Raw genomic sequence first — 17,373 nt, forward strand, 5'->3', positions numbered from 1 at the left:
AACTTCGCACTTATAGGCATATCTTTCTAAATTTAGGTTACGTTCGACCTTGTTCGGACTAACACCTATCAGCTCTCGACCGTAGTCAAATTTAGGTTACGTTCGATCTTGTTCAAACCAACACCTACTGGCCATCGACCATAATCGAATTTAGGTTATGTTGGACCTTGTTCAAACCAACACATACTGGCCATCGGCCGTAATCGAATTCAGGTTACGTTCGACCTTGTTCGAACCAACAACTACCGACCCTCGATTGTAACCAAATTTAGGTTATGTTCGACCTTGTTTGAACCAACAACTACCGCCCTCGGCTATAACCGAATTTAGGTTACGTTCGACCTTGTTTGAACTATAACCTACTGGCCTTTGGCCGTAATCAAGTTTAGACTATGTTCGACCTTGTTCGAACCAACACCTACCGGCCCTCGACCGTAATCAAATTTAGGTTGCATTCAACCTCGTTCGAACCAACACTTACCGGCCCTTGGCCATAATCGAATTTAGGTTACATTCGACCTTGTTCGAACCAACACCTACTGGCCCTCAGCCGTAATCAAATTTAGGTTACATTCGACCTTGTTTGAACTAACACCCACCAGCCCTCGACCGTAATCAAACTCAAGCTCAAACACGCAAGTTCAGGAAAACCAACCATAGAAAAAGAGAGATGCAGAAATCTAGATATTCCATTTCATAAACATTTTTTTTACAAAGGCTCACAAAGACGCCGACAAAATACATGAACCTACAAAAAGAAAAAGAGAAAAAGAAAGAGGAAAACTACTTGCTTCCGCCAGGACCTTCAGCACCATCGCCCTGACCGCCTATACATGGGCTATCTCGATCCCCTTCTTCATCACCGTCGCCCTAGGGATACGTAGCACCATACCAGGTGTTCTCTTCAAGCTGGTCCACACCCATGTCCTCTTCATCATCGCCAGCCTCAGGCGTGGCAGGATCATATCCATAAGTGACCCGGGCCTCGCGGGCCTTAACGCGAGCATCCTCAAGGGCGACTGCAGAAACAGACCCCATCTTATGTAAATCCTGATACACATCTAACTGGTCCTCGGCATGAATCCAGTCCTCATACAACTCTCGAGGAACATTAGGAAAATCCGAAGTATGGGAAGAGGATGGTTGTGCCAGTAATCGGGCCTTCTCGGCCTCAAGAGCAGCAACTCACTCGTAGAGGCCAGAAGTCTATTTCTCCAACTCTCCAGTTCTCTCATCGAGCCGCTCTTATTTAAGCCTTGCCGTTTCTAAGTCATTTTATCGCTCAGAACGGAGAGTTTGGATCACTACCTCAAGAGACTATGCCTTCCTCAAAGCCTCCGACCGAGCGAACTCCGCCTTTTCAAGATCCTTCGCCTTCTCGGCAATCTCACCACTTAGAGCATCCGCTCTACACTCCTCAAGCTGGGCATGCAGCGAAAACACCTGAGCTTGGAGATCGCTGCACTAGGCTTCGACCCCTTTGCTGACTTCGAACTCTTCCTCTTTACCCCTTAACGTCCCTTCAAGATGCTACATTTCTCGATGACTCTCACCAGCTCGTCATCATTATCCTTCAATTCATCATGAAGGGCTTGCAAGTTACCGCCCTCGCCAAAGCTCATGCGAATCTCCCGGCACTTGCTGCGGTACTCAAAATACTTGTGCTCAAACTTCTCAAATATTTTCTTACGCTTCTCCTCCCTTTGAGCGCTTTCAATCTCCAAGATCATTGTCTGCAATCATAAGAAGAAAAAGAAGGAAGTAAAAATGAGAATGCCCTGGCCAACAAAGGCAAAACACTAAACCAAAAAAAAAACACAACAGTTAAAAAGACGAAGCCCTAAAATACTCACCATGAGGGCAAGGCCAGCTATGCTTCTCGACAGAGTAACATCGTCCAGCTCTCTGAGGGTTTCACCTTCTACGTCGGAACAAAGATGGTTGAGGGCAGGAACTACGTTCTCCGTATTCTTCAATAGATCACGGTCCATGAGGATCGCAGTGGTCCTCGTAGCCCCCTCCGACCTCACATTTGAGTTAGGTAAAACCTTCCTTCATCATCCTCGGGTTAGTAGCACCAACGTCTGAACCCGTCTCATAACTGTCTTCGACAACGCCTTTATCTATCCCATCGGCCAACAAAGAAATATCATCAGCTGGCTGCAAAGTTGACAGTCCTTCCTGCCGCGAAGAATCAGGAGCCCTGGCGGCCGAACCTTCGGCCTCCGTCATCGCAGAAGGGAGAGACACGTCTTTGTTGGTCTCCGCCGATCTCGGAATCTCAAATGCTAGCCCGACATCATCTTCAAGGACAATGGTCGTCGTCTCACGAAGGGTAAAATCATCCATCACAGAGTCCACGTCTCGGGCAACCCCGTCGCCAACATCCACCGATCTCCTCTTACGGGGCATCAGGTCTCCATCACATGGCATCGATTCCTCCTCTTCATCAACAAGACGATACATAAGGGAAACCGAAGGTTCCGCTGCCGAAGTATCTGCAGATAGAGAAGGAATTGATGTTGAAGCAGCGGCAGGTGGAACCGAGGAGTAAGCAGGATCAACCACAGTCGTAGAAGGGGCAGAAGCCGAAGAGGCAGCAACTTTCCTCTTATAGAACGCATGCGCAAAGGGGGGGGGGGCTTTCAATCTGCTCGAAGACCCTCGGACTGGAGTTAAGAGAAGTTCAAAAGAAAAAAGGTCAACCAGAATAAACCACGAAAGGTAAGCAACTAAGAGACCAAAGCAAAGAAACTCTTCGTTCAAGGAAGAAGCAAGCCCAAACTTCTTGAAAAAGCCCGTCCACTCACGAATCCCCGTGATGTGAGGGAGGAGCCGACTGACCCAATCAGAAATGTCTCCGACCAAAGGAGGGGGCGAAGTCTTGGCTACATAAAAAAGGAGCAAGAGATCAGAACCCACGACTAAGCGAAGTAAACCAAATGCCTCAACATAGAAAGGTTAGACGCTTACGAGTACAATTCCAAGTTTCAGGGAAGCTGTCTGCGTTGGTCACCACGTCCTCAGCTCTAACAAAGAAAAAATTGTGCCAGAACTGGCGGTTAGCCTTGTTATCCATCTTCACCACTAGGCACTTGCCCCCTCCGCGATGAAGGTTTAACATTGTCCCCCTATAGAAATTAGGGCCAAATGGATGCATCAGATGCCGAAGTGTGATCTCAATCCCGGCTAGCTCTGCAAACTTAGTAAGCATCCTTATGAGTTTGTAGATATATGGTGTGAGCTGAGTCGGGCAAGCGCCATAGAAATGGCAAAACCCATCCGCCAGTGGAAGAAGGGGAAGAGTGTAGCCCACGTGAAAGGGGTAAGCATAGAATGCACAATACCCAGGGCGGTGGACTTGTGCCACGTCCCGCCCGTTAGGGACCAACTCGATATGAGCGGGAATATCGTATTTAGCCCTAAGCTCTAATAAATCAGCCTCCTTCATCACCAACTCAGAGGTTTCAAGCTCATCTTTAGGCGCCTTTGTAAAATCAGACTTGACTTTCTCACTACGATGAACTATTTCCTCCACCGTAGGAAAGTTTTGGTCCTTAATGGCAACGGAAACGTCTCCCCCGTGAGGAAGAAAAACCATTGTTAGGGGAACCGAGTAACTTTCCTCGTTGGGACCAGAAGATATGTTATACATATTTCCAACGAAAGAGAGAGTATTCAAAGTAACAGGGAGTTAAAAACAACAAGGATCGCTAGGACAGGGAAAGAAGATGCACAACAATGGAAGAAGAAGAAGAAGAAGACACAAAGTTTTGATATAGGAAATCTGTAAAACTTGAGACCGTGTCTTCACACCCCTATTTATAAAAGCTCAGGCGTTGGAACTGAGAAATTAGGTCATCATTACTTGGCACCACTATCGAAGTGGCAGAACCAACCAAAAGACGCACGTGAAACGAGGCAATGCATCGGGAAAATACATCATAATGACGTATGACGTCATGACGTCACTTTGATCCAGGAACAATGTAAACCCAAAAGTTGCGGCTCATGAAAAGCCACGTTTCCAGCTCGCCTTGAACATCACGAACCGACCCACTCATTCAATTATCTCGACCACGACGAACTGAATCCGCTCATCAAGCCCGCCTGAGGCCGGCCTCAATAAGCGGAGGGACTAACTGTATGGGTCAAAATCTGCTAGATAGTTTTCGAAATAAAATTACCCTGAAGGAAGAATTCTCGAGTCATCATTAGTCGAGGTGGGCCAAGAAGCAGAAATACTCGTAGCCGAAGAGTCAACGGGAGCCGTGGTCGAGACGTCGATAATGGCCGAGGTCGAACATTGCTGATAAAGCTGTAACGGCTAGTTTTCGAAATAAGATATTAAAGGGAACATTCTAGCGAATATTCTCTGCATTTTGTACTATTAGGGTTTGTAAGAAATATGGCTCATATATATAGAAATAGGGGCTAATGATGCACGTGAGATTCATCTGTAAGAACAAATTTTTGGCTAAATATTCTCTCTCTTACTAAGATACAAGAAGGACTTTTCATCAAGATTCTCGTCAAAAATTATTTTGCACTTTCCATCAGATCCAAGGATAATTCGAACATTCAAAGATTTGTCTATCACTTATCATTGTGAGAAGGAATAACCATCTAGTTCATCTTTTATTGGGTGAATCACTCCTTCTCTTTCCTTAAATGCCATTTATTGTTATTCATTGCTATAATAAATGCTCTATTATCGCTCATATTACTTGGAATGATTATCGCACATCATTATTATACCTCTACCAGATCTGTCCAACGTTAATCACGCTTCTGGAACTCCCATCTAGAAATATTATTGTTAACCAGGTTTAACCCCGTACTACACAAATTTAATTATTTGAACCAAGGATTACACTTTTTGGTCAAACAACTACAACTCCAAAACAACACGTGCCAAAACTTACTATAAAATATTGCAGGGGGTGAGAATCTTAGGATTAATTTCAATACTACCAAAATAGCACGTTCCAAATATCGGACAATGACTATTGCTTCCTAACCATGGAATTACCTGTACGCAAGGGAAGATGAACACAATGAAAAAGTTTGTAACATTGCACATGGAATTAACTTGAAAATTTATCTATGGTTTGAATTTAGTGTTCAATATTTCTATTACTAGTAACCTCTTGCAGATGCATAGGCTCATAACATGGCCTTCTAATTATAAAAAATACAATTATGGTCTAAACGAATTAAGAAGGAGAGAAAAATAAAAAATGCAAAGACAAGACATATGCTACTCATGTGCCAAAACGTTAAACAATGTGTTGAGTTTATATGGCACTTTGAACTTTGAACAAGTTGCTTCGAAAGATTAACTTATACTATACACTAGTTGTGTAAAAAAATTACACTATCTGTGTATTTTAATATATTGTAGTATATGATATGTCTTATTTTTTAAGTTATCAATCTCACTTTTTATGGATAGTGTTAATTACCTATAATCATCTTTATGATTATACTCTTCTAGATAATATAATCATGTAAAAGAAATTTTATACGAAAGTAGGATATTGATATTAAAATCTTCGTTCACCTCAGGGTTACATAATTTCGTAAAGGAAACGAACTGGTTTTTGTGTGGCTACATAGAGTTAATTTTATCTATGGTCATTGAATTTTTGTGTTTGTTACCCAAAAGTCACTTTTTTTTTGATACGTAAAAATCATTCAACTTTGTGTTCATTACACAAAAGTCAATTTTCTTTCTTTTGTTATACAAAATCATTTTACTTTGCTCTAGTTATCACAAAACTTACATTTTTACTTGAAAAGTCTATTATGCCCTTGATATTATATAAACCTTTATATTTATGTAATACCTTCTATATTATATACTATATAATATATTTTTAACTATGTATTTTATTTATAAATAAAATAGCTTAATATTATTTTATTTATTATTTTTATAATATACTCGTATATTTAATTTTTTCTTAACGTTAATTTTTAAAATATATTAGTGGCGTTATTAAATTTGTCAGTAAGTTTAATATATATTAATAGAGAAATAAATCGGCAAGTACATTTCCGTGAGAAAATTCGCAGGTAAACAAACAAAGAAAATGAGGAACAAATGATATGTTAATCTGAAGGAAAATCCCTAGGTACTACATGCGAATTTAGCTGGGGATATTTTCTTGGGGATTTATCTGGGCAATTGGTTATTTGGGAAATTACACTACTAGAAATTCGGGAAAATCCGTCCAAAAAAATCGACTAAAGTTAGTTGATAATGGCCAATAACCGTCCAAAACGCGACCATTAACGTGTGGTCGGTATTTTGAAGGTCGGAAGAGCATACCGACGAAAGTTGGTTGGTAATTTCCGACCAACTTTGGCCGGTCAATTAATTTCAAAAAAAAGAATTGCTGAAAAAAAAAGTTGTTTTTTAACGCTACTAATATATCTTGAAAATTAAAGTTAAGAAAAAAAATAAATATACGAATATATTATAAAAATAATAAATAAAATAATATTTTGTTATTTTTTATAAATAAAATACATAGTTAAAAATATATTATATAGTATATAATATAGAAGGTATTACATAAATATGAAGGTTTATATAATATCAAGGGCATAATAGACTTTTCAAGTAAAAATGTGAGTTTTGTGATAACTAGAGCAAAGTAAAATGATTTTTGTGTAACAAAAGAAAAAAAAGTGACTTTTGTGTAATGAACATAAAGTTGAATGATTTTTACGTAACAGAAAAAAGAAAAGTGACTTTTGGGTAACAAACACAAAAGTTTATAGTCATTGAAATTATCTCTGGCTATATATGAAGATATATATATATTAATCTCCGGTGTTTGCATTTTTTTCGTCGACCATCACTTTAGGTTTTCGAGAGTGTCGTCGATTTAATTAATTATCACAGTGACATTGGATAGGGATAAACTGATCATTTTACACAAATAAAACTTATGAAATATATATAAACCACAAGAAAAATATCACATGTTCGGCTATTATTTTTTAATTACACACAATACACTCTCTTCAAATCTTAATGTTTTTACAATTTCATCGAGGTGCCAATTGTTTAACACGAACATTTGGCCATGCGAGGAGAAAGTTCAGCTGAAAGCTAAGTAATATTGAGAAATGTAATGATGTGAAGTGATTAGAAAATAATTTTGCTGTTTCAGTTATTTCGGGTATACAATATTTTTGGAGGGTTTTCTGTGATAACGAAATGATTTTGACGTATTCAAAGTTGTGTGTGAATTATAATTTACTTATAACTAGTTCCATTTTACATGATATTGTTCTTCTTTTTTTAGATTAAAGATACATACTTTTCACCAAATTTTAGTAACACTATTTTGTACCAACATAACATTGTAGAGTTTTATGAGCAAAAACTTTTTTATGACATTGTTAATCGAGGTCCATAAAAGAAAGGGTAAAATTAAAAACTAGCCAAATTTATATGTGGTAATTGAAAAATAGTTCCAGTTTCAATAGTAATCGAAATTTAGTCATTTTCATGTAAAGATAAATCTGAACGAAAATACTGTTCAAAATCTGGAAAATATTCCAGCATAATATACTAGAGTTCGAATTTTTTACATGTGAACTTCCAGCATAATATATTGGTCCAGCATAATATGCTGGAAGTTCATACACATGTGCTCTAATCTCCAATATATTATGCTGGAACTTTCCGTCTTGCAGCAAAATAATGGCTATTTTTCAATGACTTTGCAAACGCTGGCTATTTCTCAATTACCAGTCCGAAAACTGGCTAGCCCGTGTTATTTTTACCAGTAGAAACAACATAAGATCCACTCGGTATGTTCTATACACAAAAGAAAGAGAAATAATTGATAACACAAATCAAACAATTTTTTGATTCCATATATAATATATACACCAAGGATGTTGAAACTAGAACGAGTCTAAAGCTAGGGGAAGAACCAGCCTTAATATTTTCCTTCATTTTCTCAAACCGCCATCTATTTTTCATGACTACCCATTTCATTTAGGTAGAAAAATCATTGAAATTATAATTCTTCTATTTTTTTCAACCATTCTTTTCCTTTTTTATAATTTAAAATAAAGATTTAATTTTAGGCATGTGAAGGTAACCCTCTCTCTAATTCATTTATGATTAATAGATATTAATTGACCTTTTCTCACATCAACCTTTCTCAACTTCTCTGTAACCCCATGCCATAAATAGAGTATACAACTCCTAACTTCATCTCAACCTTATATATACACCATCAATTTCAAGATCCAAAAAATCTAAAATCCTTGAACTCAAAAACAGTCAAAAGGAAATCAATATGGAACCACATTTCTTAGTTCTTATCCTTTATTTCCTTCTCAATTTCAGTGGTAAGTATTCTTTAACGCGCGCGCTCTCTCTATATATAGTTCTTGTTTCTTAAAATGTAAATATACTATCTGCTCATAATACTTATATATGATCTTACATATACAGGTGGAGATGCTGCAGTTTTCACATTAAAAAACAAATGTAATATGACAATATGGCCTGGAATTTTATCAGGAGGAGGTCATCCCTTACTAATGAATGGAGGTTTGCAGCTGCAACCAAATCAGACTGCAGAAATCAAAGCACCTGCTGGTTGGTCAGGTCGATTCTGGCCACGAAGCCAATGCAACTTTGACACCTCAGGTAAACACGAGTGACGATGACACCCTTAATTTAGTAAGGGGTATCGAAATGATCAGAGGCGGAGCTAGAATTTAAACCTTATGGGTTCAAGATTATAATCCTTTTAAGTTATTGGGTTATAAATTAATAATCTACACATATTCATTAGATTTCTTAATACAAATACAGAGTTTGAACAAAAGTTACTAGGTTCGACCGAACCCGCAACCAACATTGTGGCTCCACCCCTGGAATATATATATATATGTGTGTGTGTGTGTGTGTACGGGTACCGCTAATCTAGCTATTACATGTTGTAGACTAGTAGATTAGTTTTGCAGTTTCAAATTTGCCCTTTAACTTACCCTTGTTACTTTATTACTCGAGGGTCATATATATATATATATATATTTCTAAATTTGAGCCAAAAAATTATGTGAGAACACTTTATGTGAATTGTTGGTCCCAATTACAAGAGGAAACAAATAAAGGAAAGGTACAAATATGGAAGAAGAAATTATTAAAGGGAGATAGAAAAAGAAGTGCATTGCAGCTTGCCAGCTTTTATAGCGAGGGATCTGACTAATTAGAGAGGCATTTGACTAAAAAAAAGAAAGGGTATGAAAGACAAAATTGTTCATAGTTTTTATTTGCTAGGGTTATTTTTGAACTAAAAAATGGAGAATACTAGTGTTGAAGTTATAGCAAAACCATCAATATGTACTGGACGTCACATTGACCCACATGCAAGTCGAATTGTGACAATAAGTCGATGTTGCTTGCACTAAATTCTGCGTAATGCCACTGCAGGTAAAGGGACATGCGCCACTGCAGATTGTGGCGGAGTAGTCGAATGCAATGGTGCAGGTGGCAACCCACCAGCCTCACTTGCAGAGTTCACCCTTGATAGTCCTATGGATTTCTATGATGTTAGTTTTGTGGATGGTTTCAATATCCCAATATCAGTATACCCTTTAGGTGGATCTGGAAATTGTTCAAATGTTCAGTGTTCTTCAGACTTGAACTTACAATGTCCTCCTGAATTACAAGTGACAACAAATAATGATACAGTCATTGCATGTAAAAGTGCATGCCTTTCTTTTAATAAACCAGAGTATTGTTGCACTGAGGAATTCAATGATCCCAACATATGCAAACCTACAAAGTACTCAGAAATTTTCAAGAAGGCTTGTCCAGATGCTTATAGCTATCCTTATGATGATGCAACAAGTACTTTTACCTGTAAAGGAGCTGATTACCTCATCTCATTCTGTTGAAATATCCATATCAAGATGGGTTATTTATTCATGTATTTATTATTAAAAATTCTGAAAAGTTTGTGGATTCAAAAAACACCCTATTGAGTAGGGCAATATATGGATGAATTAATGAATTATCAGTAGGTGTAATAATAAATACATGAAAATCATGTGGGTTCACAAGTGGAATGAGAAAATCATATTCCAGTTGTTCTGTATACAGATTCATCATTAAAAAACATATTTTAGTTTATAGTAGTATCTTCAATTCATCAAATGCCAACTCTCATTACAAATATGTGCACATGTGGATTTACGTATACCAGTTTGATCAAAATGATGGAGTGTATATAATGATAAATAAAATGAAGTCTTCATTCTGTGTCGTAAGTCATAACTGAAGGCCACAATTTTTGTTTTTGCAAGGATTAACCTTCTTTAGTTCAAGAACTGGAAAACTAAAAATTTGAGAATTATTTGGTTGGCTAAGATGGTCCATCAGTTTAGGTATATGACAACTTTGCACGCAAAACTGTGAAGGGAAATTTTAGTGTGGAAGCAAATTTATTAGTCTGCTTTATTCTATTCCAACAAATAGGTATCTATCTATTATTAAAAAGAAAGAAGTCATCCATGATAATTTGCCAAGTGTTATGTTAATAAAATGTCATTTGGCAATTTTAGGACAAATTAGTTAAAGTTAGGTACAATTAGTTTGTTTTCTAAATTTGAATTTCAAAATACTGAAACAATTACTATCTTTTTAAAATATTTTTTGAATTTGAATTTGAATTTCAAAATACTGAAATAACTATCTTTTCACATTTTAAAAAATTAACTTATCAACAATGACTAATTTTTAGGAAGTTACCAAGACGTAATAAAATGTGGGAACGACACACTCTAATGATGATAATTATTTTAATTTAAAAATTTTAATTTAAAAATAATGAAATATCAAATCTTTTACATTCTTTAAAAAATTAAGTTACGAACAAGGGTTGCAGCCTCTTTATTTGCTTTATCATCGCGCTTTTCTGTCTAAAATTTTTAGCCCTAGGCAGTGTGCACTTTAAACACCCCACGATGTACCTCCACGATCTCTAACTCATAACCCACAAATCCAATCTTAAACGGATTCTCAGTAACATAATTCTCCAGATTTTTCATGTCTGTTTCACATTTTTACCGTATATACCTCCAATTCTTTCTCTTTTCTTCGCATACCACTCAAAAATTCTGAATTACAGGAGGTAAGTTATATGATTTGTAGTTCTAGAACACTCATTACATTTCTATAACAGATAAATCCTCAGAATTAACTAGAATATAGAAAAGCAACAAAATTTTCAGTTCTTTCTTCCTTCACTCCTTGCTTTTCTTCTCTTTCATTTTTATATAATTTGTTCAATAGAAAGAGTAATAGGCTATTAAGAATTCGTTGACATTGTATTCTGCGTTAATTCATTGATTACACTATGTATTTGTGCTTTTTTTTTATTTCATTTCTTCTCAATTACCAGAGGACTTAATGGCGGCTGAAATAAATTTTGTTAGCGAAATTAACAACAAGTCAATGAATTGGAAATTGAAGGTTCGCATTGTCAGGCTTTGGGAAAATTTGGGTCGGACAAACCTGATAGCCTTTTTTCAATTGACATTATTCTGATGGATGAAAGGGTGTTGTTTTAAACTTTACGATTACTTTCTATTTTGCATTGTTTACATATGCGTAAGTATATTATAGTCATATATGGAATAACTTATTCATTTTTACTAATTGAGTTTTTTTCCGGGCAACCGTATTCACGCAAGTATTGGGCAGGTCTTTTATCCAAAGGTTCAAACAAGAAATTAAGGAAATGGGTTTGTACATCATGAAGAATTTTGTGATTTGTCTAAATCAATTCTAATTACAGTACATAAGATCAAAGTTTAAGTTTTAGATTAAAGCTGAATTTCTTGACATTGTTAAATCCTTAAGCATTTAGGTGGGCAATTAGTTTTGCTTGCGGTAGCTTTATCCTTCTTTCTTTTATTTCTTCTATCTGTCATTCTAATAAAAATTTAATAATGAAGTTAGTAATTTATTTTAGAAGACTCCAAAAGATCTTTTTTTCCATGTTGGTATTGTATTTTATAAGAAGGTGAAAGAACAAAAGACTGTGTTTATATATATATTTATGTTTGAGTAAACTTAAGTACCATAGAAGAAGAATCATAAGAGTAAATGCAGATGGTAAGTTAGGCAAGACGCCTATAGTCAAAATCCTGCCAAATATTTTACATAAGTTGTTATATATACCTGAAAGGTAACTACTTGCCTTTTTTGTAACAAATAAAAGTAATTATAAAATTGAGGTGTTCTTTATCGAAAATGACAATCTGATTTCTGTCTTATAATATTGATTTTCACTTTCACTTAACATTCCGTAATGTTTTTTTTGTTCTTTTATGTTTGGTATACCAATTGTTATATCTTTGGTATATCGTGAAATTTATTAATTCTTTTACAATCTTCGTTTATATTGTCTATAATAATTACCAATTGCTATAATATTTTGCACATATTTTCTTCATCAATATTATTGTAGATGTTATTGGGGAAACTGTGAGCTATGAGGACGTACAGTCTATAAAACAAGATGATAACATCAGTATGTTCATGAACATTGTGATACAAGATTATGAGTAAGTTTGCCACAATCTTTTAACTAGATAAATATTTCAACAATTCTTTATTTTGATTCCATGCTTAACCTTATAATAATTGTAGGAGCAATAATATCTCTGCAACTTTTTGGGGTGATTTTGTGGAACAGATCAAGCCACATTTGAATGGATCCAATGATAAGCCAGTTGTCGTCGTCATGCAGTTGATTAGAGCACACCGATATTGAGGTTATTAAATTATCTACTTACTTTGAAATGCAATGTCTCTATACAAGTAGTAAACTCTAATAAATTACTTTTAAGTGTGCAGAACAATATTCGGTGAGCAACACTTGGCACGCGTCGAAGCTTTGGATCAATTCAAATCTCCCTCAAGTTGTTGACTTTTGCTCCAGGCCTCTATAAATTATACTAAATTTATGGCTATTTCAGATTAAATTTTAGTCTTAATATTTATTAATGTATCTCAAGTTAAAAAATGATACATAATAGTTTTGTGCGTGGAGAAAGCTCACAAAGAATTACTCAAATTTCATATCACAAGACTCATTCTGTTGTTGATGAGCTAGCATCTGAAAGTGTTGGAGTTAAATTTTTTTTATTGAGGATTTGAGTGACTGTAAGCATGTGAGTACCTACTTTTTAAATTTATTAATTTTTAATTAGCACAACTTTTATCTTATCTTTCTCTACATAACAGTTGTATATATAATTTTTATGCGCAACTAGAAATTTCTGGGTTGTAGCAACTATTGTACAGGTAGAATTAGACCGTGGATGATGTTATTTCGCATGCAAAAATTGCGCAAAGAAAAGCAGTCAAAGAGGAGAGGAAATTCTATTATAAAAAATGCGGGCAGATTCAATTTGCCACTCATAGGTATGACCATAATTTGTACTTTCTTAGCTATTATTAAAGATTAAAAATTTAAAAGCAGAAACTCTTTCAGGTACAGGCTACAAGTCAAAGTGATGGATTATACATGTACAATTTCTTTGCTGTTGTGGTATAGGGATGCAACAAAGATTATCGAAAAGTCGGCAAATAATTTAAAGAATGCTATATTTGAGGTATAATACAATTGTTTGGAAAAATAAGACCATCATCATTGAAAGAAATGGTACCTGATCCTTTTCCCTGCATTCATTTCCTTTTTATTTTTGGGGTAGTTGAATTTGTGTCTATATGCATGCGATGACTGTTAAACTTGAAAGAACTTTAGGTTAACCAATACGTCAATGTTCTTTAAAGTTTAAGTCACAAGGTCATTAAGATCTGACTCTAAATTTCAAATGAGCTTAATGTTATATCTGTATGCCTTTGCTCTTTTTAGATTTACTTGAGATGTTTAATAAGTTTGAAAGGATGATAATAGTTTTTTATTTTTAGCTGTCCCATAAGTTTACTAAAGTTAAGATAGTTGTAGTTAATCACTAAAAAAGTTAAGATCTGTTTATAATAGTTCTCTATTTTTAGCTTATCGCTAAAGTTTCCAAGATAGGTATAACTAATCCTGTAGCAGTGGTTGAAGAAGATTCGAATGCACAGTTATCATAAATAAGATCAAGAGAGTATTAAAAATAAGAAGACATCATAAATTGTTTGCATGTGTAACAGTTGGAGAAACTAAGAACTGTCTGATTAGTTAGTTTATTTTGGTTTTATTAATTATGAACAAGATGTTTGAGTCATTTCATGTTTTTCCTGGTATTGAACTTTTCCTATTTAGTTAATTTGGTATTTTCATTTGTTATGGACAAACTATTTTTAGTTTACGAGGAAGAAAGAATAGATAATTTCTCTAATAGTTCTCTTGCCCGATATGAGTTCTGCACAATATGATACATCATCTAATTATGCAGTGCCATCCGAGGATAAATCCTCAGAAACTCTCTCGTGTTGCTCCCTGCTGCCAAAAATGGGCACCCACAACATATTTCTTCCTGGACCTTTATAATAAAGTTCACAGTAACTACAAACAGGTGACAAAACATTCGGTGTACCATTCTTATTATGAAGCAAATAACCATAATATTTATATGAAGGCACAGATGTACCCTTCAAAGTCTTTGAATACACGTAGGAATTAGAGCCTTCCACCAAATAGTGTGTTACTAAATTTGCTTTGTCTTCCAAGGGAGAAAAATATTTAGGATAAGTGAGAGCCTCACCTTAGGTCTGGTGAGAGCGTTGGAGTCTTGCAGTCAGTATTGATCTCAACGCTACTAGATCTAATTTGTACAAGCAATTAAAATTATTTTGCCATAACTTGATAGGACCATATTTTGTAACATCAACTTAGATTTGAGATACTCTAAGTTGTTCATGACACCAAGTACAATTGTGGTGGGAATAGGAGATTTTGTATCAAGATTTGGAATAGGTTATGACATTTATGGGAATATTCAGGCAAAGTAGCTGAAACATTGAAGCAAAAAGCAGTAGTTGCTGGCTGGGAAGATGCACAAGTATGACACAATGTGGGAGACACAATATTTAATGCAAAAGTTAATGAAAATCTTTGGTATTTTCAGTAGAAGCAAAAGCGATGATTCGTTATGCTCCGGACGATGGGAAGGGTATTGAATAAGTTGACGCAGAAGCTTTTACTGTCATTATTTTGTGAAGGAAATGAACTTCAATCCCCTCCAAAGAAAAATGTAAGACTGCTCTTTCCTTGATTATCTATATTGATTTTATTTTGAATTGGATACAAATTTTATCCTTGAACATTACGTGAATGCATAAATATCGGTGGTCCCTAGCATAGATACAATCCTATGAAGTCCCCCGCATAGATACAATCCTATGAAATTCATACTATATTGTTTTTCGATTTAATTCTTTTGAATGTGATTGCTAAATTTATTCTACCATATAGATCTGTTTCTACTATATCAGTTTTTTCCTTTAAAACAATTCGCGCATCGCGCGGGTACGTATACTAGTTTGTAGTTTAAACATAAACACTTCCAACTATAAAAATGTATTATTTTATTGGGACAGACTAAATATAGAAAAGACTTAAACTATTCACCTTTCCGCCGTAAATTTCTTCTACATTTCTAACTAGTACTCCCTCCGTTTCATATTAGATGAGGTAGTTTGACTCGGCACGAAGTATAAAAAAAAAAAAAAACTTTTGAAACTTGTGGTCTTAAAAGCTTAAGGGGTAAAAGGCTTGTGGGGCCATGATATTTGTGTGGCTATAAAAAAGGTAAATGTGTAAAATGAAGAGTTTAAAGTTAAATTATTTTCAAATTTAGAAATGTGTCATTTGTTTTGGAACAGACTAAAAATGAAAGTACCTCATCTAATATGAAACGGATGGAGTAATAACATGTCAATTCCTCTTTTACCATGTTATCAATAAATATAAAAATATAAAAATGTAAAAAAAAAATGCGACTGGGTGAGTTATAAGATGCATGGGTAAAAATGAGCTATAGGGGATGAAAAATTACCTTAAAGTCGTTATTAACAATCATTCCTACGGTGCAAAAGGCAGTAGCAACAAAACACATGACCATCTGAATCTCCAGCACCACTGTAGCAGTAATAGCTTGTTTTGCCTTCAAGTAAATCAACTCAATACAAGGCAAAATAACTCCATATAAAGCTGCTGCCAGAAGTGTCATCATAAAACCAAGAATATAGGCTTTACTTGTCACACCCTCTGGCCGATCACCATTAGATCGAACACCCAATAAAACAGCACCGACTGTCAATAGAACAACTGCATTGATAGAGTAGGGTGTGAACTTCAGCTTCACTATGAAGAAAGCACCTACCGCCGTGAAGGCAAGTTGCGCCGCTAGAAGAAGTGAAGAGGTTGACACGGGAAGTTTTGACCCGCCCCACGAATAGAGAAAATCATCAACACCAGTGACAATGCCAATGACGAATGATAGAATGAAATTCCGGGTGTTATAAAGTAAAACTTGGCATTAGAGCCTTCTGTTTTTCGACGATAGAAATATAAGATAGCAAGAGGTATAAGGGTGAGTGGCCATCCAGCAGTTTGTAACCAACTGCTAAACCATACTCTTGAACCTCCCTTGACATAATATAGACGCATCATTAGAGGACCACCACAAATACCAACAGCAAGTATTAGACAGTTAATCAGTAGGAGAATTCTCCTCATAGTGGTGTTTAATCCTTGATGTTCCATACTTTTTTTTCAAGAGATTTGGATGCTAAGTTGGACTATTCTGTTGCTCAGGCTGAATGAATGGTCTTCTTCTGCAAACGTTTGGATTATTGGACCTCTTGCAGTGATGAGATGTATTTATAATTGAGAAATATTAGTACATCTCCACGATTTGCTTCACGACATGGAAGTGGCCCCATTTGCTAAAGGCTTTCTCATGAATATGTTAATTGCAGTACTAGTAATTATCTTATGATTCACAAGGGAAATGATATATTAATATAAAAATGTAAAAGCAATGATTATATTTTGTCAGCGTTGAATTATTAGGAAAAGCAATGCACTGTGCTGTGTAAATAGTCCTTGCCTATAATTTTGCATTCGCACTTGTGAAGGGAAAAAAAGTGGATTAAAATTAACAAGGATGCATGGGGCAAACGTGGGAATTAGGTAAGAATTAAATAATTATGAGTGGAATCGGTAGAATTTTGCATTTCCACTTGTGAAGAGAAAAACATGAATGTGGGACATGTTTACGAGGCGATTAAAAAAACTTAAGAAAAAGAAAATCAAAATTGGATGGCATCTTTTTATTCATGTGCTAAAAGACACTAGACAGTCAAGA

General features: G+C 35.5%; 1 protein-coding gene and 1 pseudogene across 1 annotated transcript; one reads left to right on the forward strand and one right to left on the reverse strand.

Moving 5' to 3' along the window:
• The first annotated feature begins 8,200 nt into the window (after positions 1–8,200).
• LOC109238851 (thaumatin-like protein) lies at positions 8,201–10,174 on the forward strand. The gene is made up of 3 exons (XM_019405331.1): positions 8,201–8,379; positions 8,486–8,683; positions 9,473–10,174. The coding sequence occupies exons 1-3, from the start codon at positions 8,328–8,330 to the stop codon at positions 9,937–9,939; spliced, it is 717 nt and encodes a 238-aa protein (XP_019260876.1). The 5' UTR covers positions 8,201–8,327; the 3' UTR covers positions 9,940–10,174.
• Positions 10,175–15,919: 5,745 nt separating this feature from the next.
• On the reverse strand, positions 15,920–16,851 carry LOC109238847 (annotated as a pseudogene).
• Between the last annotated feature and the right edge of the window lie 522 nt (positions 16,852–17,373).

This window comes from Nicotiana attenuata, unplaced genomic scaffold, assembly GCF_001879085.1.
Source record: "Nicotiana attenuata strain UT unplaced genomic scaffold, NIATTr2, whole genome shotgun sequence".
NCBI lineage: Eukaryota > Viridiplantae > Streptophyta > Magnoliopsida > Solanales > Solanaceae > Nicotiana > Nicotiana attenuata.